The sequence below is a fragment of the Scatophagus argus genome, chromosome 15 (assembly GCF_020382885.2).
Source record: "Scatophagus argus isolate fScaArg1 chromosome 15, fScaArg1.pri, whole genome shotgun sequence".
In the NCBI taxonomy this organism is placed as follows: Eukaryota; Metazoa; Chordata; class Actinopteri; family Scatophagidae; genus Scatophagus; species Scatophagus argus.
In genome coordinates, this window is record NC_058507.1 from 2972697 (window position 1) to 2995579 (window position 22883).

At 45.2% G+C, this 22883-nt stretch overlaps 1 protein-coding gene across 1 annotated transcript in view; it reads left to right on the plus strand.

Annotated features, from left to right (window-relative positions):
* atrn (attractin) overlaps window positions 1-22883 on the plus strand; it is a 107990-nt gene that overhangs the window by 45681 nt on the left and 39426 nt on the right. The window contains exons 22-25 of the mRNA XM_046412331.1: window positions 832-926; window positions 2640-2718; window positions 3070-3227; window positions 10799-10860. Coding sequence (XP_046268287.1) covers window positions 832-926; window positions 2640-2718; window positions 3070-3227; window positions 10799-10860 — 394 coding nt within the window. The remainder of the gene's footprint in view (window positions 1-831; window positions 927-2639; window positions 2719-3069; window positions 3228-10798; window positions 10861-22883) is intronic.

Genomic DNA, 22883 nt, shown 5'->3' on the forward strand with positions numbered 1-22883 from the left:
TCAATGCGAAGGCAGCTACATGGCTCTTAAATCAAAGTAGATCTCAAGTAGTCTGATGTTTAAAGAAATAACAGCCGGAGGAGAAGCGGCTCTTTTTTAAAACAAATCGCAGTCGGAGAGAATCGAAAGCAGATGAAAGCTTATCGCAGAAGAATGTAGTGGAGCTTTTGGAGGACTGTCCCTCTTTCTCTCTACCTCTGCTGTAATGTCATGCCAGACTGCAGCACGATGCACTTTAATCTCTTGTCATTATTATACTTCACCATTTGTGATTATTTAGATTGATGTTGTAGACAGGACTTTGGCATCACATCACAGACTTTGTTTTTGTCCTCATACACTCATTGTTCATTATTTCAAAAGGCGATTATGCTTTTTAGAATGCAGAAGGAGCTCTATAAGATGGTAGCAATACAAGTGAAATCCCATGATAATAGAGTCAGTCAAGTCAGGAAGAGAAAGGCAAACGGACAGAAGTGAAACATGGAAGTGAACTTGTTTGGGCCCTGCTGGTTGGAAACTCACTGACATTTTGTGCACAGTGTTATCTTGGTCTAGAGACGGTGAAGTCCAGCATGCAGCCGTGTAACCCGACTTTCATCCTGACCTTCATCACAGATATAAAAAAACATTTTCGGTCCATCCAAGAAAGTCGATAAAGTTTTGAAATAGAAAGAGACTGTGGATCCTGCCCCGAGCCCTGTGTGAAAACATGCTCTTTTCTGACTTTCACTCCAGACTAATCAAGCCATTCTCCTTCTCCTCCTCTTTCTTCTTCTTTTGTAATCCCCACCACGCTCTCCCACACCTCGGCTCGATGGCTGCGAACAGACACGCTGCTCATCGACTACCAGTTCACCTTCAGCCTGTCGCAGGAGGACGACCGCTACTACACCGCCATCAACTTCGTGGCCACACCTGAGGAGGTATGTCTCTGCCTGTGAACGCCCCAGCTGTCACTTTAAATTGGATTAAAAATTGTCGAGACAGCAGACTATGACGAGAGAACAGATAAATGTGACTGTCTTGACTTTTATTGGTTTCTTTATCTTAAGAGGAATTTCATAAACCTGGAGTTTATGTGAAAAATTTAATTTCACCAAGCATGGACATGCTTTTCACAGACAAACACACAGAAATGCGTGATACTCAGCCTTCAGAAGCACAAAGAAAACAATTAGAGATGGCACTCTACTCAGCTATTGTTTTAAATCTTCAGAAATGTTGAGAGAGATTTTGATGTCAGAGGAAAAAGAAGCACCAGCTGTAATGCTGGGAAAGCTTCCACTGTTAACGACCCAGAGAGAGAGAGTGACGGCATGTTTATTAAGTCAACTCCCAATCAGACTGAGATCTCGTTTTCCAGAGACCTGAATACATGCAGAGGTACACTATGTAGACAAAAGTATTGGGACACCTGACCATCACACCAACAGGGTGTGATGTCTGACATCTCATTGTAAACACACAGACAGCTTTGCAGCTCTAACAGCTTCCACTCTTCTGTGAAGGCTTTCCACAACATGTTGGAGTGTTTCTGTGGGAATTTGTGCCCATTCATGCAGTAGAGCATTTGTGAGGTCACACACTGATGTTGGACCAAAAGGCCTGGCTCACAATCTCCGTTCCAGTTCATCCCAAAGGTGTTGGATGGGGTTGAGGTCAGGGCTCTGTGTGGGCCAGTCAAGTTCTTCCACACCAAACTCATCCAACCATGTCTTTATGGAGCTTTGCTTTGTGCACTGGGGCACAGTCATGCTGGAATAGAAAAGGGCTTTCAACAAACTGTTGCCACAAAGTTGGAAGCATAGCATTGTCAAAAATGTCTTGGTATGCTGAAGCATAAACAACCCCATACCACACCTGAATGCAATGAGAAAGAGGTGTGTCCCAATACTTTTGTCCATATAGTGGTAACTACAAAATAAAAAATTCTAACACAGAGCAATAAACTACAGTAGATCAAAGGCAAAAAAAAGTATAGTGTACAATAGAAACATAAAAATTTGAACATGTGAACAGAAACAGACTTGAGCGTATTACTGCAGTGTGAGCTCCATTCATCACACAGTCAGCCACACAGATGTTTTCCCAGCAAACGAAAGCTTGTCCAGCCCTGTTTACCTGGCTGCAGCATCTGGAGCCCAAACTGAAACACAGGCGAGTGGTTAGATACTCCAGATGGTGTCTTCTAACTCGACAAAGCTTTACCAAGTGGGAACAAACACAAAACCACGATCCCTTTGTCAGCTAGACATGTGCGAAAACAATTACGCAGCTCTGATAATAAATGAAGAAGAAGTCCGTAATCTCCACTAAAGCTGTTAAAATGATTATTAACAAACAGTGCCTTTTTAATCAGTGAGTAAACATTAATTAGGTCTTAATTTTACACCTACCCGGTGCTATCAGAGCTGATAACACTTCACAGCTGTACTTACAGTATTTGGTTACAGCTCATTTTCATCACTGACTCTTGTTCAAACATTTGTTTTGCTAACTCAGCTTTCATTAGCTCCAGTCTGCAGTACAGTAGCTGTTTGTACAAAGTCCACTGCACATTTCACATGATATGTGGGACTGGAAAGGTTTTAATGGATGGTGATGATGATCACTGTGTGTCTTCTCTTCCTCCTCAGCCAAACCGGGATCTAGACATGTTCATAAATGCCTCAAAGAACTTCAACCTGAACATCACCTGGGCCGCGAGCTTCACAGGTATGTCTCAGCAAAACAGTTGGATGATTCGCTGACTCTTCGTTGTTTGTGTCAGTTTAATTTGAAGTTATTTCGATTATGGGCTGTTGGTGGAACGAAAAAAAGAAATTTCACATTTTCCAAACGGTGCAGACTTAATTGATAATGAAAATAATTGTTAGTCGCAGCTGAACACTTCAAACCTAATTCAATTAAACATAAATTGGCAGCTCTCACCTGCCGTCTGTGCCCTCACATGTCCGGGCCACGTGTCCTCAGAGGCCTTCGCCACAGTTTAACACGACAAGTTAGATCAGATCCATGCCTCTGACATCTCTGTCCTCCTTGTCTGTCCCTCTTTCTGTCCTGCAGCGGGCACCCAGACCGGCGAGGAGATCCCAATCGTCTCTCGGAGCAACATCAAGGAGTTCAAGGACAGCTTCTCCAACGAGAACTTTGACTTTCGCAACAGCCCTAACATCACGTTCTTTGTCTATGTCAGCAACTTCACGTGGCCCATCAAGATCCAGGTGAGCTTCAGTTCACCTGAGCGAAAGCATAGCTGGTTCGATTGGCTCGCGTTACTGTAGAGCAGTTTGACGTCGAGATGCGAATGGCACACGGTTACTGCGCTTTGCCCTTCGCTAAAATAACTTGACACACTTAAACGCTTTGAGGAACAGGTGGGTGAGGAGCACGCAGCACGCAGCACTTTAGGTTCTTTGCTGTGCTTTAAAACCACATCCTGCAGAAATTCCGTTATTGTCTCCATCATACAGGTGACAGACAAACATTATACTGCTTATTTGTTGTATTTACACTTTTTATATTACTTTGTGTGTTGCTATTTTTAACATATTTTGTATAGCTTATTGTGTGTAATGCTGCTGCTGCACTGTAATTTCCCAGCCTGGGATCAATAAAGTATATCTATCTATCTATCTATTTTATATTCCTTATTAACAGTTTGACAGTTTGACACCTGAAGCTGCACTATGGGCAACACATTGACATAAAAACTAAATTACATTTTGTCCACAGCAAAGCTGTGTCTCACTCTCAGTCTTGTTAACGCTTCAGTTTATTCCAGTATGTTGAACTGGGAAGCAGAGGCTGAGTGTTATGATGTGAAGCTAGAAATCAATAAACGAGCGTCTTTGTGCTTTGGCAGCACCGGAAAGCAGACATGATGGGGAGCTGGCAGGATCCTAATGACCTCGGCCTGTTTGGAGGTTTAACCAGAGCAGCTTTAAAGCACAAGTCATGCTGCTTGTTCAAGTAACACACATGAAAATTTCAACATGAGAAGTAAGACTAAAGGAGAGCATGAAATATGATAAAAGCTTTACTTCAGTAGAACAAACTGAAACAGGCCAAGCTGTCCTGAATATTCACCGGCTGCACTGTTTATGCTCAAGACGTATGTCTTTGTGCATTTTGACTAAAAGCATCTACAAAATGCCACACGTCAGGCCTCCTAATGTGCTTTCTGGTGCATAGTTATACCATATTCATCCATTTTGGATTTAAAGTGCAGCAAAACTCTGTGACTGGTCAGCTTGTCTGATTCACAAGCCACTTTTCTGCTCTACAAACCAAAAAGTTGGCTGGTAAAAAAACAAAATGCACATGTTGGCAGTCACCAGTGAAATGTGGTCAGTGGGGATGGGGGAGGTTCCAGCATTTGGTGTGCAGCAGCTTTTCTCCAGTGTTGATGTGGCTCCTGGGCTGAATGGGGCTCTGTATCCGCCTGCCTGGTCTCCGGCCGTGTGTGTTTATGCAGCCAAGGTACAATCGCCGCTGCACTTGGTGAACCGCCGCCATGTGGACGTCTGGTTCAGTTAGTCAGTAGTTGTTACTGTACAGCAGCATCAGAGTCCAGTCAGCCTCATGTTGTGTAATGTTGGTTTTTAAGGCTTCATTTGAGTCAGGTCAGCTCACTCAAGCAGTTTATTTACAGCGTGGATCTTTTCACAGTAAAGTCTAAAATATATGAAAACACAATATGGATTTTGGTTGGTTAGTTTTTTAAAAAAGAGGTTCAGAGTCTGTAGTTTATGCACACCTGAGGCTAACTAAAGATTAAAGATTCCATAGCTCTAACAAGATTTGTTTAGTTGGAACTCGTAGATTTTTTTCCCCTCTTTAAAGATTTAGAAATGATATTTCCTTCTGATACAGGACGCTGGGACAGGACACTAGACGGACACTAGAAGTCAGTGTAATGTGTGAACCGATGGGATACCAGTTCAGGAAATAAAAGTGGTTTGGTTTGATTGGATGGCTTTATGATGACCTCTTGAAAAAGCACATTTCGGGTAAGCGTGGCTGAAAAAATGTAACTTACCGAGATTTGTTAACGTTTTATCACGTCCAACTGGTGCAGTAGAACATAAAACATCCCTTATGGCTTTGTGTCTACATGCTTACACGAAATTGTTCAGTGGGTTAGTTTTTAAGCGGGTTTAGGTGGCACACGGGTGTCTTTGCAGCGCGATAAAGGAAAAAACAAACTGGGCATCAGTGCTAACTTTGATGCGGTAAGTGAACGCATTGACAGGACTGGCTGGTGCTGCTTTGAGAGCACTGGGCTTGGCTTTTTGTGTGCACCGTATGGCCCGCCCGCCCCTGTGCCTCCCAGATCAACTCTGGAAGTAATTTGACTGGTTGGCCTGTGCAACCTCCTTCCCCTCCTGCACTCCCCCTGAGGGGGCAGGGAGTAAAATCCTGCCTCCATCTTCCATTCCTGCCTTGTGAGGGCTTTTAGTTCTCTCAGCTTCAGAGCTCCGGCTGCAGCCAGCCAGCCTCAGGAGGTCTTCAGTGCAGCTCCACAGCAGAACGCTGAGCTGAGCCGTCCCCCTCCTCTTAGCCTCCACTGGGCCACCTCACCTGCTGTCTTGGTGGGTGGGATCATATAGGAGATCACCCCTGGTTTTGAAAACTAAACACACAGGTCTGCTAGCGTGTCATTTTTCTTCCTTGCGCTCATGGAGCTTTGCCTTCGTCAGCGAGGTAAAAATTTCCGCTTTTTTTGTCCTCTTTTCTTTTTCTGCCACTGCTCCTCATCTCAAAATCTTTTATTTTTTTTAAACTTTTTTACTTTTTCCTCATAATAACAGCCCTTCATTTTTCTTTTGTCGCCTTTTCTTCCTCTTCTCGCCTTCGGGGGTCTACTGCAGAGCGTGGCAGTGGGATATGTGTGTAATCGTAGGCGGTTGGTCCTCCAGTGTTGGCAGGCAGAGATCGGCAGTGTTGGAAAACGGCTCATAAGCAGCAGCTGAGGAAGAGCAAGGGCAAAGAGGAATGTTAAGTTGAAACACATCCTGCATTCAGAGTGCTTTGTGCGCAGGCGAAGCTTCCTCTCTTCCTCTCGCTCACAGGCCACCTCAAGGACGGCTCTGTTTGCTTTCACGTGGTCGGAAGAGTTCGCGAGCGAGTTTGCTTTTGACCGCTGGCGTTGTTGCGTTCATCTCCCAGCAGCACACGTTGAATTCAACAGTTCGTCTCCAGTTTTTGGCCTTTAGAGCCGTTTTCTGTCTAATGTGTGTTGGATGGAACATACTTGTGAAATGTTGCACTTCAGGAAAAATGCTTTGACGTGATCATTTTGACCGAGAGAAAACGAGGTCTTTCGCAATGGCCAGAGCGAATTCTGTGATCATTCTGTCACCGCCGAGCAGCTCGGCCCATCAAAGCAAAAGCGGCTGCACTGAGATCAGTCTCTCCCACCTTCTTTTTTTCCGTTGCTGATGAAGAATAGATCTGAATTTAATGATGTTTGTAATGAAACGCAAATCCCAGACTAATTACATTAAAGAGCTGTGATCTCCTGTTCCGTGCCTTAGTGAACATGTCATGATATGGTAGAGATTAGAACAGCCTCCAATTTAATACCCCGCCGTGGAGCAGCAGCAGCTGTAGCTATCAGCTGGCTGGGCCGCCCTGCGTGTCTGCGTGGGCTCGTGTGGTGTTTATCAGGGACGTGCATGGCTGCCTGATGGCTGCGTCCTGATCCTGATCACACACAGGTGAGGAAACAGGAACACGGCGGGCTTGCTGGCTTGCAACAGTGAATAGATGGATACAACCTAAAATCCGCTGCTGATTCGAGCAGTGAATTTGATTTCATTCAGACCAAATTTTGAAACCAAAAGATGCTTTGCATATTAATAAAATATAGACAATATATGAAAATGTGAACAGATAACATATGCTGATTAGCACTAAATACAAAATCCATCAGATGCTTATGGGAGTATGAAGAGTTTTGAAGACATTTGGTCATAAATCGAAGTGTTAGACAAGTTAGAACTTTGCCCCAATGATCCAGGATCAAGATCATTTATTTGTCCTCCTAATCCAAATCTGGATTTCACAACAAAATCAAAGTCTGTATTCCCCTTAATGCCACACACCTGGCAACATCTGCACGTGTCAGATTATTTAGAAGAGAATAGGATGAAGTTACACCCCAGAAATGACACCAGATGAAACGTTAGTTATTTCAGTTCTGCCATATGTTGGATTGCAGTCAATTCCATATTTGTTGGGACATTTTATATGTACCTCCATGGTGGCACTGGGGGAAAAGTGAGGACAACACTTGGATGCAGACATAATCTGCCGAATGTCAGAATCAGTAGGTTTAAGCACTCATTGGTGCCTGCTGCTGTTAGCACGATTTGTTCTTAACTGCTCTCTGTGAAAGCAGTTGTCCCGTTGGGAGATTAAAGTTCACCCTGACCTCAAAAGTCAGTAAGATGCATCATCTGGGAGCCATGAATATACGTATAAAAACTGTGGCTCGTGAGACGGTTTGAGCCCCTGTGGAGGACAGACAGGCAGACAGACAGGCTGATTTTGCCATTTGTTAATCCACATCTGCAGCGAGCCTGAAAATGTTTAAGTACACAGACTATTCAAAAAAGATTAAGTTTCCAACAGAAGGCAGATTATTTCCCTACTGCACAAAAACGTGCGTCTGCATTTGATTGGTGACCTGACCAGCTTTTCCCTGCCGTCACAACCACATTTGAATGTTCTGTAATGCAGATCTGTCTGGCACGTGACTAACTGGGATGCACACATTTCTACAGGTGTCTCACACACATCTGATTAAATTCACTTTCCTTCAGTCTTGTCCCTTTTCTTGTGGAGCCTGTTGAGTCGTCCTCCCTCACAGCACCTATAACGTTCCTTCAAAACTCCAGTATAGTTCAAGCAGCTGTCAGAAGCCATTAAAGGCAGAATATTTCCACTCTCAATGCCCGGCGGCAGGCTGACAGGCCCTGCTGTGAGATCCTTCGCGGCCCCTAAAGAGTCCCCCTCCCCTGGGCACATAACGAGGGCGTCGCCGGCGCCTCCCGCTGCCGCCGGCCTGCCTCTTGGTGACAAAACACACAACTGACACTCGAGATTAGCCGCCACAATAGCTGTTATCACGCATCTCCTCGGCGAGACGGCCTGCTTGTGCTTTTCAGAATGCAGAAGTGCAGTGGTGACATGATGCTGAAGCTTCTGACACGACTTCAGTGGAGGTGGCTGCTGTTATTCTGGAAGCAGGCTGTTGTGTCATTAGAAGAGAACATTATGCGTCTGATCACCTCCAGACGTCGATGGCTTTGTTAGGCTGCTGTCACAAAGCGAGCCGGGTTTCAGTGCACCAGCTGACAAGGCCTCTCTGATAATTCTACGCTTTGCTCTTAAAAGAATCCCTGCCACTCACATTTTCATACAATCTCTGCTAGTTTTTTCTTTTTCTTTAATCCTTTCATTTTGACCCACCATTTACTTTTATGTGAAAGAAATGATTTCCTCTTAATTGCGAGTATTCATTTGCCTTCTTAGAAACTCAGAATAATTTTCAAAGAATTCTGTGCTGTGGAGTGGAGTCACTGCTTCAAAGTATTTTAGATGGTAATATCAAAAAATATGTGAGGGGTATTAAAAATATATGTCTGTATATATTGTTGATCAGGCTGTTCACACGTTTTTATGTTAGTGTTAATACTGGATATATTTGAGTAATTAGTTGGACATAACGAGCAACCTTAAGACTTGGACTTGGGCTCTGATAACTTGTAATGTTATTCCTCACTGCGCTCAATCTCTTCATCAAGAGTTTGCTGGACAAGAAAGGCAGCAGTAATGAGTTACAAACGATGTGTGGCTTAAAATCAGAATTAGATAACAAGGCAATAATAAAGCAAAGAGTGACATATTTAATTCTTCTGATTCCATCCTTAAGATGATTTGAATGGCATCCAGATGGGATGCCACGTCTCGCCCACTATCATGTCATTCACTCAACCTTGATTTTAACTGGGAAATTCATGATGTAAGAATGTAATTTAACAAGGTCAGAAACACAAAACTTTGAAGCTCAGATTAAGAAAAGGTCACAGAAAATAAATGTATGGCAGTAACACTTACGAAGCCTGCATTTGTAGAGCATGATAGGGGCATTCGTAGTGTATTATAATGCTTTATGGCTACATCTGTAAACACTCACAACCCTTTCTGATGCACGCATGTCAACAGTCATAAAACATACGTGTCAGTCAGAATGAATTGTAAGGTCAGGTGTCTTATTGTCGCTGTTGATTAGTTGACTGGAGGGGCTTATAATGCATTACAGCAGCCTACACTCACCTATAGGAATCTCAGCTATGAGCTGTAGTGAGGACTCACAGTGTGCTATAGCTTGTCATTTGAGATTACAGGCGCACAAAAACTGCAACGTAATCCAATGACGTGAGTGTGTCTGAAACTGAATTAAACGCCAGACACCACTTTAGTTTTGGTTACATACTGAGATCTGCACTGCTGACATCTTTTTAAAAGTTTTCTCCGGGTGTTCTGGCACCCCGAACTTCTCCTCAGTGTTCAACAGTCTGGAGGAAAATTATCACACCGAGGATTCGGCGCTCAACAGTAATCAACAGCAACACATTAGCGGGCCAGATGGTGCTGACTACACAAGTAAATTAGACCCCGGGCCGTTCACAAAGAACACACACACACACACACACACACACACACACACACACCGCTGTCATCTCACCACAGAGGCCAGTGCCTTTGGCCCTGTACTGTTCTTGCACAAAGTCACTCTCTATTTATACAAATTCTCACCCGTCAAGTTTTTCTGTACATGTATTGTCGTTCTTGATCACATATTAGGTATTCATAGACTAATCTGACATGCACACAGCTGAGTTTTCCAGCTTTTGTCTTTTTCCTCCTGTTCCGTTATTTTCTTTCCCACTGGAATTGTATGCAAATCCCTGCTTTGCGCAGGAACAATGAGACGGAGCGGTGATGAGTTCTGGTCCAAGGTATAACCTCGGAGAAGAGATGAGAGGGTGTGAGAGGAATTCTCCTGCAGGCTGGAGGCGCAGTACCCCGATGTTGCCAGAGAGAGGCAGTGTTGTGTCGTAGCAGGATTACATCCCTTGTGAGGCGCTTTGGATGGTGGGGGCGGCATAAGTGTGGAGAGGTGGAGGAGGAGGGGGTGGGGAGGTGGTGCGACACTGCCAATGTTACCCCTGGCAACCCTGATTAAGACAGGATGTCGTTAGAACAATTGCTCTTGTGATGATTACATGGTGAATATTTCTGCCCACATGTGCAGAAATGATGTCTTTTTTCTCAGCCCGTGTGCAGCTAAGAGGCCCGGCTGCTGACGTGTTGTCATTTTGACTGGCGTGCAGTCCGGACCGCAGATAAACATGTAGACTGGGAACCTCCCAGTAGTTGTGGATTACGGACTTGTGAAAACCAGAATGCATATAAAGAACCCTTGGAGGTCCCTTACCTTGAGACTGTGCTTTAACTTGTGATCCTCTAATTCACTTCAGTTCGCACATGTTCAGGCACATTGTGGCTCAGTGTGCAATGCATTCATGTTCCCTGTGCCTTTGTGAGCAGAGGCAGCATTATCTCTCCTGCTCGTTTGTGTGCCTTCAGATCTACAAGGTCGACTCCAGTCTGAAGCTTGCATGTTTATGAGTGCATAATGCCGACCTCTCATTTTGAAATCTCTCTTATTAAAGCAGCTTTTCTGACTCGGCCTCTTGTCCTGTCTTTCTTTGTTTCACAGATCGCCTTCTCCCAGCACAGTAACTTCATGGATCTGGTGCAGTTCTTTGTCACGTTCTTCAGGTGAGCAGCTCTCCTCTCCCTCCACCCCTTCTGTCACCTCACTTACTCCAAGCCACATGTGTGCTGGTGTTACAGTGGCAGCGACGAAGCTGCTCGGCGGTGTCTGAGCACCAGCAGGCGCTGCTGTTAGAACAAGCGCTGCAGCTCGAGGCTTTATAGGAGCTGGTTAGCGGTCTGAACACACCAGCAGCTCCCACCTTCTTATTTTGTTCACCCACGTCATGCACGCACAGGCGCTTACTTAAAGGCGTCTCTGCAGTCCACCAAGTAAACAGGGGAAACCAGAGGTCTGCGCAAATCAAACTGCTCTTAATTTAGCCCAGCATCCCTTGGAAATTTGCTTGCATTTAAGTCAACAGCAGCAATGATTTATTACCAGCCTGTCAATGCCAAAGCAGCAAAGGAGTGTCTATGTGGCATGTAGGATGGGTGTAGAGCATGTCTGATTTGAGTTTACATCCCATCTCAGACAGTTAATATTATTTTTCTCACCATGAAAATGATCCTTTTTTCCTGAACTTGAAGCTGTATGTTGGGTTTTTTTTCCAGTCACTAGGCAGCAGAAAATCTCAGCATACTGTATGAAGCAGCATCAGCTTGTCACGGCTAATGTAGAAATGGGCTGCTAGATGTACACAGCAGACGGAGAGCACCTTTAGCATCCTACAAACAGTAAGCTTAAAGCAGCACTGCGGAGTGTGATGGTGCTGCGGTGGCTCTTGTCAGCTCAGAGCAATTTATAGAACAGACAGTTTAAAGAACAGAATATGAAGAAACATTAGTGTTGTAAGTCATTGATTGATGATTGAGTTGTGACCACATTTCATTGTCCAAACAGGGTTCAGTGATTGGAAAGTGGCTCAGAAACCTACTTGCTCAAAATCAGTGTTTACTTGCCTCTATTGGCCACCCAGCTAAACTCCTGCTACTGAGCATGTGCAACTCTCAGCAGAGATGTGGCAAAAAAAAAAAAAAAGCGAGAGGCTCACTCCTAAGGCATTTTCAAGGACAATTGATTTGGCATCAAGCAGAGCCAACATTTTCAACTGCTGCTCAGTTGCTCTTTTGAGTTGCACCGTGGCTGACGGCGTCGCTTGCACAAAATATTCTGTATCTGCTTATTCATCAGAGGGTCAAATATTCACACCCGTGATTCCAGGTGGTGGAAAGTACATGAAGATTTATTTGTCTTTCGCATTACTTTGCACACATTTCCCCACGATTCACCCTGACACACAGTTTGTGGTATCTTTGGAAACATTTGGGCCGTGACGAGATACTGATGGAGACACTGGTTTCGCTGGCGTGGATGAACACACGTGCATGTGCTCCCCGAGCCTGAGTTCTGCTTCTTCAGGAACTGCTGTAATGTGTTATCGATTTAGAAATGAGTGGGGACCAAAAATTGGGTCGGAAAGTGTGTTCCGTGTGTGCTCGGCTGCGTGTGTGTGTTTGTTGCTCTTGTGTATCCTGCGCGGTGTGTTTGTGTGTGCCTGCAGCCCCGGGGGAGAATCGCAGGATTTTTTCACGTTTGTGCTCTCCCCACAATGCCCTGAAAAAAATAAAAAATGCTGGCTGTTCAAAGTCATGCTGCTTTTATTGATCCAGCAGCCATGTACGGGCGGGGAGATTTGATGGGGCCGATTTGAAAGATTCTCTTTTCACTTTTTCTTTTTCTTTTTTTTTTTTTGCCATCAGCCCTTTGCCAGCCCTTTGAGTGACGTTCGATAACCGTATGATTCGGCTTGGGCTGAGTAAGTCGCTCCCCCCAGTGAGGGTTATTTTGCCTGGTATTAAAAGCTGTAGGACAACAAGTGCTGTTACACACCTCACGGCCTTTGCATACAGACGCCGAGCCTGCGGTTACTCACTCATGATGCTGGTGTGTTTATACACACACGTCAGCGTTTGAATGACCTGCGCCTGCTGTGTGGAAGGAGGCAGGCATCAGAGCGGCCCGTAAACACAAGAGCCTCTCCACCTTTACCTTCCCTCCTCCTTTCTCTTCCTTTTGCACCTGTCCGCCACCAGCTCTGCCTTGTGTCCTTCTCTGTCCCTCCTTCACTCTTCGCTTTACCTTTCCCCTCCTTCCTTCTGTCTCACTCTCTCCGTTACTCTTTCATCTCCCCCTTCTGCTCTGTCTTCCTCCTCTGCCTCCTCTCCTCTGTCCCCCTTGTTCCACCCCCGCCTCCCTTCTCTGTTTTCCTTCCCCCCGCCAGCCTCCCACCCCTCCATCTGATTTGCTCTTAATCCCACAGCTCAGTCTGTTTTGATGTGTATTCTGCCTGCCACTGATTCAGCACAGATGAGCAGGGACCCGGAGTTTGCGAGCTCGCAGCCTTGTCCCTGTTTGCTTCTGGTTCTTTGGGTGCTGCATTGTTTGTGTTGCGGGGGAGGAGAGGGATGCTAATTAACGTGGAAACTGTTTGCTCTTCCCCACTCCAACTTTTCTCAGTGTTTTAATCTCACTCTTCCTGGCATTCGGCTCTTTCTCTCTCTCTCTTTGCATCCCCACCAGCCACAAAACACAAGCTTTAAGCATCAGCGTTTACTACAAAAAGATGCATCCACACTTTACATGTCCAGCAGCTTTTCACCTTAGACTTCGGTTGAATCGTGACTCTCACATGAAATAACTTCCCCTCTGCTGTAAAATGAAGCAAAGTCATGGACTTTCACAGTCCTGATATTTATGAAAAACTTTTTTTATGAATGTTTTCTTGAATGTTGTGTCTCTAGTTGTGCAAATTTAATGCTTTCTTCCAGGCCTGGAAAAGCCCTGGAGAACATAAAAATTTCCAAAACATTTTTGGAAAAGAAAATGAAAATCTATTCTTGATGTTTTTTTTTTTTGTTTGTTTTTTTTTTTAACTCAAGCTGTCATGTTTTTAATTTAAAACTTGGCTGCTGCTGGAGCAAAGCCCCCTTTGAAGTAATAGTGACCTGAATGACAAATTTCTTGGCTGCATAAGTCCAAACTGAAGCTAAAAGAGCTATCATAAAACGCAACTTTTTTTTAAACGTTGCGCGCTGGGACATATTTGTCATGGAAATATTACTGCAGTTGTGGCTGTTTTTGAAGTCTGACTTTCTGCGTCATGTAGCCTACATTTCTCTCTCAGCCAACAAGTTGGGAGCTCAGTCAAAAGGGAAAGAAAGTTAGTTTGTTTATGTGAATCTCTATCTGAATAGCTGATCTTGTTTATGAAGCCGGTGTTCTGCAGTGGTGCATATGGAAGTGAGACCTATGGAGGTTATGTCTGTGTGTGTGTGTGTGTGTCTTGGAGAATTAATGGTACGGGAATATATAATTAACAAAATTACATAAGAGCACTTTCATGTCTTATTCAGCCGCGTGTTCATATTTCTGTGACTTGTGCAGAATTAAACCAGTTTACAGCCTTGTGGGCAAAACAAGAGGGACATGATGTGATGATAGTCGTGGAAAAAGAAGGAGGTCAAGGCGTGCTGATGAAACTGTCAGGGTTCCTGAGACGGCTTCTCTAACCTGCCCTGGGATCCCGGCTTCTTTGTTGTGGGACGTGTGTTTATTTTTTATTTTTGATGGATACATCAAAGTAAAGGAAGGAAGCCAGTTTAACTGCTGTTCTAGATCGCTGACCCCGCGTTGGCCCGCCGCCATGTTTACTCCTTCAGAAACTTGACTTAACCCTCTGATAGTCAGGGGAGCTCCGGAGCCTGATGTCCCACATAATTCTGCTTCCTCCTGAGAGTGCGCCTCCCTAGAACATCTGTGCCGCTCGCTCGACAGCTAGTATTAAAATAAACCGTGCGTTATGGTGGTACTATGGTGGAGCGCTTGCATGTGTATTCTTTTAGTACGCGACTGGTCCCAGTGGGAAGTGAAGCCCTGACGCTGGCAGTGTTGTGCACCTGAACGCGTCACCAGTCAAAGACAGTCGAGTCGGCTTCTTCAGACTCTTAAAGAAGAAGGTTTTGATTCAAGTCTATTTTAATGCAATACTCACCAGGCCATACGTACGTTTAAAGAGTTATCGATGTCTTCCTACAGTGAAAATCCACAGTCTAATCTAAAATGCTTTCTGAAATGTTCACCTGAAGCTGATATGAGGCTTCCGTGCGCTTACTGGCTTTTATATTTTACATTGTAAAAACACACCATCAGGACTAACCCCTGTGGAGAGCTTTCCTTTGTGGTGCAGTTTGCAATGAATGAGCATATTAGTCTGACAACAGCTGAGGATTTCTTTGTTACTGTTCTAACAACTCAGAAAATCATTTTAATGAATAAGGAATGAAAACCAAAGCAGTTCTTGATCACTGGTGGCCCCTGAGCTGTCAGTCAGCAATCAGTAATTTTTACTAAAAACTTCAGATTTCCTGTTTCAGGAAAATCACATTATAACTTGATTTATTTGTTTATTTATTTATTTATTTGAAGCTTTATATCTTCTGAAGGAACCACGGGGCTAATTATCTGGGAAGGAGAGTTGGAAGGTATTGAAAAATGGGCAAACGCATTGTTGGGACTTGTTTATAATAAGGAAAATATAAATTGATGCCGGTTTTATTAAGACTCAAAACATGTTTTTCACTGACAGCACAGCTGCAGCAGTAATGACCACAGACCTACAAAGAGCTCAGTGCATCAGCACCAGAAAAATGTCATCCTCTTTGAGATGAATTATTAAAATTTGAAACCCATTTAAAAATCATAATTCAGCTCACTTTGCAGCACGTTATCACGGTTGTGTATTTAAAATGATTAGTGATTTATACTGCTCTGCCGGCTGTTTGAACAGAGGGAAGACGTAATTTGGTTGGGGCGGAGGCATTAAAAGAATGGGAAGCAGCAGGCTGCCCGCCCTGGGCCAAGTCTGGGCGGCTGCGTGGGTGGCTGGGATTCGATGATACGAATGAATCACCCTGCTGCCATCAAGGGGACTTAAATTCTCTCCTCCGAGTTAGACTTTAATGCACTTCACAGTTTTCGGTCTTTACTTGTTGGACCTGTATGGAGTCAACGGGAGTCAAGTCAAGATTTGTTTTGTGTTTTCCTGTTCTTGTTCAGTTGTGACTTTTCTAAACGCTATGATCAGATCGTCTACCCGACAGAAGCTGAGCGCCACCCTCAGCAGCCCAGCCGCCATCAGCATGCAGCAGCCGAAAGTTATTCCACTCACTGACCTTGTTCTGAACCGTTTATCTCGTTAAAGCAGAGAGGTGATTAGTGTTGTCTCTCCCGGGTCCCTCGAGTCGGCGTGCACACGGTGTACGTCACTCTCCACCTCCCGCTGATGGCTCCCCCTCCGCTCCTCCACCCGCCTTTAACCCTTTGCGCTGAGATGGCTGCTTTTCCGTTACCTTAACGCTCCCTCCGTCGATGGCTTTTTGGAAAATACAGAGTAAAAGTGACATAAAAGTGAGCGTCTTTTCTAGAAAGCAGTTCAACAACGTAAACTCACACCCGATTTCATTTTAACTTTCATTTAACTTAACCCAACTCAACAGTCACTGGATACGAGCGCTGCCTTTTTGTTGTGATGATGTCATTTGGAGCCAGAGTCTGTGCAGTAGTGACTGGGTGGGGGTGTGGAGCTGCCGTATAGAGTTCCCGCCCACACACCCTTCTGATCCAATCAGGAGCAGCTGTCAATCATGACATTTCACTGCCCTTTCACAGCATCAAATAACTAACTAAAACCAGACTTGGACGTACATCGGCGTGATAACTGCTACCTGAAATGACAAAGAACAATTTATTTGTGTACTTTGAGTTTTCAGTTTGGCTCCTGTCTCATCTGCTGACATGGAGGGAGGGAGGGTTGGCTTCTTCGAGAACCTTGGTTAAATTATTTATTCGCGGTTAGACGTCCGTCCTCAGTTTGCGTACTTTTCTGTCTGACAGGGTCGATCGGATTGCTGCTCCTCTCTTGATTTTTTAGCTTTTTTGCTTTTGAGGATTCGCCAACATCCATTTACACACAGCACACTCAACTCTCTCTAATGTTGATTTATTATTTTATATTCATGAAGACACAGAAACAAACAAAAGCTTGGCCGCCCACTCTTGAATATGGGCTCACAGCCATCCACACACACACACACACACACACTTTGGGGCTGTGAAGGCGACGTAGCGGCCACTCATGCGTATTTTGGCAGCTGGCCTGCAACAGAACATAAATAATCCTGTTGTGATCATCATCATCATCATCATCATCTCACTGTTCAGCCTCTTGAACACATCTGCAGGTTTGGACTTTGGACAGAATTCGTTCAGATGCACACGCTCAGTTTTTTGTGCAGTCTTAAACGCACGCAGGCATGCTCTCAAAAACACTTTTTATTCAAACACAGGAGGCAGCTGGCCACTCAGTGGTACTGTGTGCCCTCTGAGCTGTGTGATTGTCCTTCACACACACACACACACACACACACACACACACACACACCGGCCAGCTCTTCTCTACCTTAGCGTTAAAGCTTGCACAGGTACACGTGTTGGTTTCGGCCCATTACAGTCAATTCCAAATGTCAATTTAAATTGCAGCCCATTTCCTAATGACAGATCTTTTCCAATTATTCCCCCCCACCCGCAGTATTTGTTCTCAGTGGCTTCACTTTGAGCGGAGAGCTTGTCTGTCTTCAGGTTTCACAGAGAGATCCATCAGTATGACTGGCCATAAATAAAGCGACGCTGACCCCCGACTGTGATCTGTGGCGTTGAGGACGGGCGTGCTCGCCGTTTCCTCTCGCACGTATTTGTGTTTGTACACAAACGTCGGCCTGCATCAGCGTCACCAGCGGCTCTGACAGCAGGGGTGACGGCTGATTGACGGCAGGACAGAGTGTGCAGGACTCTGCAGCACAGCAGCACAAAGCAGAGCTATGATTTTAACTGTCAAGCAAATGCTATTCAAACTTTTGAAATGTTCAGTTGTAGAAACAGATTTATTTTTTAGAAAAAGCCATATTTTGGTGGTCATTGTTGGTGTGTTTTTCCGTCCTTTGTATTCTTTCCATCTTTAAACTAAAACAAAAATGTCTTTATTTTCTATATTTTAATAACGGTAAAAAGCCGCTATCTGCAGCCCCAGTGTCAGACTGCGTGCTGTTAAAGCCAAGATTGATCACTTTTCAACAGGAGTTTCTCATCTTTCTGCAACCAAAAGATTTTGTCACCAGATTAACTTGAAAGATGTTGTAATTACAAAAGTATCATGACAGGCCTCTTTATTATTGCATGCAGGTGTGGAACGGGGCTGCTTTTCAGGGGTTTGGGCTCAGACTGGCCCACACAGAGTCCTGACCTCAACCCCATCCAACACCTTTGAGGTGAACTGGAACGGAGGTTGTGAGCCAGGCCTCTTGGTCCAACATCACAATGTCTGTGTATTTAGAATGCAGTGTCATTGAAGTCCCTGTTTTTTTAATGGTCAGTTGTCCCAATACGTTTATCCATATAATGAAAGTCTATACATTGAGGTCTTTAATTACGCCATTTATCAAGCTGAACACTTTCTGGTTTCAGATTCTCCAATGTGAGAATTTGACCAACAGTCCTTTAACGTATGCACTAATTCACACCCACTTTGAGTCATCTGACTGAATTTCACTAAAAATACCCAGATATACATTTTCAGTGAAAATCAGTCTTTGTTTGAGCTGCTCACAGCTCGTGGATGTTGAGTATGCAGTTCTTCATTTTTAAGGGATCACAAGTTGCAGCTCTTCCTGTTTCCTTCCTTTGCCTACTTTCTCTCACTGTTTGTTATGGAAGCCTGGCTGCTCTCTCGTTTTTACATGCAGACGCTTAGCACTCGGTTCAGTGTTAGCCCTCAGCTCGCTCCTTGTGGCGTTGACTGATAGGAGACCCCCCCCCCCCCCGCGGGGCCACCTGAGGGGGGCGGTGGACAGAGAGACACTCAGATCACATCCAGATGCTGCCTGCCTGTCCTAAGGGGCCTCCCCGGACACTCAGCAGGGGCTGCTGCCGCTGCTGTGCCAGAATCCCCACTCTTTCCTCCTCTCTGAGCTCTCTAGTCCTTTGCCTCTTTCTCTCTGTGAGTCTCTGCCCCCTTTTACTCTCTCCATCTTTATCAGCTGCACCGCTGCCTGTGGCTTTACTCCCTCCGCCTCACTCTATCTTATTTTCTTTCACTCTGCCTTGTTTTTGCTCCAACTTTTGCTCACTGTTGCTTCTGTCTTTCATATTCTTTCCACATGTCCAACCTTCTCTTCATCTCCCTCCCCTGTCTGCCATCTTTGTTCTCTCATCACCCATTCTTCCCCACCTTTTGCTCCATCTCCCTTTTCCTCCCTCTTTTCCACTCTCTTGCATTCTTTAACACCCTCTCTTTGTATCTGACCTCATTGTCAGGTCATCAGCGAGGAGGCCGAGAGAGATACAAGTGGAAGATGGAGCAGATAGAGAGTGCACGAAGCGCCTCGCGGGCCGAGACTGCCCTCTGATAGGTCCGCGAGGAGCTGAGAGCCGCTCTGCGCCCCATTAATAATAAATGAATCAGATCAGTCAGTTTGACTCAGAGCCTCCACTCTCTGCTCCTCCTCCTCCTCTTCCTCACCTGTAATGAGCGGGGAGGAGAGCGACGGGAATGTGAACTGGGCCGTAACGCACTCCCAGGGAGTCCCGAGGGGGGAGTCAAAGTCTTTTCTTTTTCCATCAACCTCGTGCCCACTCTCAGCCGCCACGCCTCATTCATGTGTCCAAAGGGAAATGAGTTTCTCTTGCAAACTAAAAGCAAACGCTTGCAAAAAGGGATAGCAAGAAGCATCGTCTTTGGACTCGGCATGGAAGTTCGGTTTCTAGGTCCTCCTATCCCCGCAGCTGCTTTTGTTCACCCTTCACTGCAGCTTTTGTTGTCGCCACTGCTGCTACTTTGCATTAGATGTCATCTCCGACAGGCGGTGGACTTCAAAAAACTCATTTATTGAGTTCTCAGTCTTGAATAGCTTCCTGCTGGTTAATAGTCGACACAAGTTGCAGCTCTCGTTGCCAGATACAGCACAAATTATGTCTATTAGCGCAAAGTGATTTACTGTTCTTTTGCTGAGCTTTTAAATTTTGACACATTTTTAGTCCAAATGCTGCCTTTCAGAGGTCAAATGATAACTGTTGGTGGCAAATTGAATTGTCTGTAACATCCATAATAAACATCCAATACAAAAACCCCAAAACAAATGAAAAACCCAAGTTCAGTCATCAGCCACACTGCAGCAGCATGATTCTTTTCTGGCTCAACACTCCCTGTAAGAACAAGCCAAATTTGGTTTTGCTTTTTTCTCTGCCTTACCAAACATAAAGGAGAGACTTTAGTCACTTTTCGCAGCTCCCATAGCGCTACGAGCAAGTAAACAAACAATACAAAGCTGAGTAGATTGAACAGAAATTTGTATTCCGCGACATGCAAAGCCCTGCGTCTGTTTCAGCTGTTTTGGACTTCTTGGAAGCGTCCCACCACCCACAGTGCTGCAGGGTTTAGTGAGGCCACCGGTGCAGGGCAGACCAGGACCTGTGAGCAACTGCGTGGTTCGGTAAACGAACTTATCAGCCGCAGTGAAAATGAAATGGCGTTTGGCTGGTGAGCAGGTTTAATTTCCCAGAGTAAAAGCCAGCGGCGGCAGGACGGGCAGGCAGCCGGATTAGTATTCAGCTGGCTGTAGACAACAGAGCAGGTCTGTTGGTGTTTGCCCTGTGGCTGTTGTCTTGCTGTCAGGTTAGCCACTGACACGTCAGAGCTCACCTCTCCGGCCCCAGCAGCCCGTGGCTGTAATGTGGTCCCTCTTTCCACACTCCAGCCTGCCGCTGAAACAGACAGCTCCCATCATTTTTTAACCTGTTACAGTCGAGGAAGATTGATTGCCACGCATGCAAGGAATTTTTACAATAAACTTGCCAAGCTTGTGCTTTCACTGTGACTAGCTCAGGTGGGTTAAAGTAGCATCAAATAGCACAGTGTGCTCAATTACATGGTAGATTTTCATGTTTCTCTGCAGCGAGTGTTGGGTGTTGTTGCCCTGCAGGCTACATGAAGGAGCCTCTGTGCAGGTATCTGGTACAGGACCTTTGTTGGACCTGTAAGCTTCAGTAAATAAATCCATATTTATCTTCCAACACCAGAGCGATTCAGTTCATGACATCAAATCTTTAATGCTTACTACTCGTATTGACTGCTGGAGTCCACTGTGAGAAGACTGAAAGAGTTGCTCTGTTGGTTTAAATCAGATTTTTTCTTTTAACTCTTTCAGTTTCCACCCAAACGCCACCTTTGAAACCCGTGCAGCCGTGTTGAACCGTTGGAGTTTGCGGTCAATGTGACGGTGGCTCTGCAGCCGAGGAGGCGAGCTTGTGGTGCTTGTTGCAGGTGCTTGTGGTTCATGTTCACTTCTGTTCCCTGTGAGAGTGGGAGCTCTCGGTGTGATGGAGCGAGCTGAAGCCTGACTAACTTGGCCAGCTTCCCTTGTGGAAGTTGAAATCAAATGAAGCGCGCCGCTCTGTCTCTTTCCATCTTTGTCTCCTTCTCATCGTGTTTGTGTCCGTCTCGCTGTTCTTTCGCTTTCTGTACGGTTCCCTTCCAGCCTTTGTCTTTTGGTCTGTGGGAGGATATTAATGATATTAATGACAAGATGTTTAAGAGAGCACAAAACAAAACTGAAGTCTGATCCCACTCCTTAGAAAAGATTTAGAGAAGCTAATGGTTCAAACATATAATGATAACATTTTTATGAGCTGTGGCAGCAAATCTGGGTCTCTTTACTTCCCATTGTTCTGACTTTAACTTGCATTCATCTGACTTTATCTTTCCATCTTTCAGCATTGCTGTCCATTTCCTCGTCCCTCTCTCTTTCCTGTCCTCTGTCTCTCTCTCTCTCCTTCCTGTTCCCTCCCACCCCGCTGAGCAGGGAGGCCTTTAATGCGTTCTGATATCTATTCACGCGGGTCATTCATCAGCATCTCATCGCTCTTTAAGCAGCGAGCAGGAAGCCAGATCAATAAGATGGCTGAACGGATGGATCACTTAAGAGTCCTCTTCAGCCTGGAGAGATAAGGGAATTTTTTTGAATGGGTGGCAGTTTAAAGAGTCACACAGGGTGGGCAGATCTGAACGCATCGCAGCCGGTGTTAAAATGGGCAAAGGCATTTTAGATTAAAAAGGTGGTAAAAGTTTGGAGGAGAAGATCCGCGTGGGGTTTCGACAGAAGGCTCATCTTTCTGGAGAAGTTCTTCTTCTACATCATCACGTTTGGCACAGCTTTTTCGGTCGGAAGTGTCGCGTCATCCTCCCGCCTCGCCCTCCTTAGTAAACCACACGGACGCTGAGTGGACGGGCGTGGCTGCAGAGGCAGTCGGACAACCCGACCGCCGCCGGATGTTGTGTCACATGTCACGCCTCTTTTGCTTTGTGAACAGTGGCGTGCCCTCTGAAATCACACTCCGGGGTGGCATTATGCTGTCGATGTTTGGTTCGGCGTTATGACAGCTCTTCTGTGCACACGTTTTGTGAGATCTGTGTGAAAAAAGGAGCTTTAGAGTTTCCACCTGAAACAGAACTGATGCACATTATGCCTGTGATCTCGAACAAAAGAGGAAAATCAGCTGCCCTTGGAAAAAAAAGGCAAAGAATGTGTTTTTATGTACTTCAAGGTCAGCAGTTTGCAGCCTCACTCTGGAGAGTTGTACATCATGAAACATGACTTTATTCTCCACTTTGGAATAAAAAAGCCGACTGCTGTGTTGTGTGCCGACAGGGTTTGTCCTTTGGTGAAAGCGGCCTCTAGCTGCCATGACAGCCCACCAAAAAGTGTGGCGTTCTTCTGCTTCTGACCCAGCAGGACTACGTGATCAACTGCTGAAGCGACAACATGTGAAGGTTAATCGTGGGCTTCCTCTTGAACATGTTGTAAATACTAAATGGCTGTCACTGGAAATCTGGATATGGAAGAATGTCTTTCCAAAGTGAAGGAGGGACTAAGTGGTTAAGGATTCAGATTGTAATTTGGTGCGTCCACTTAAGTGC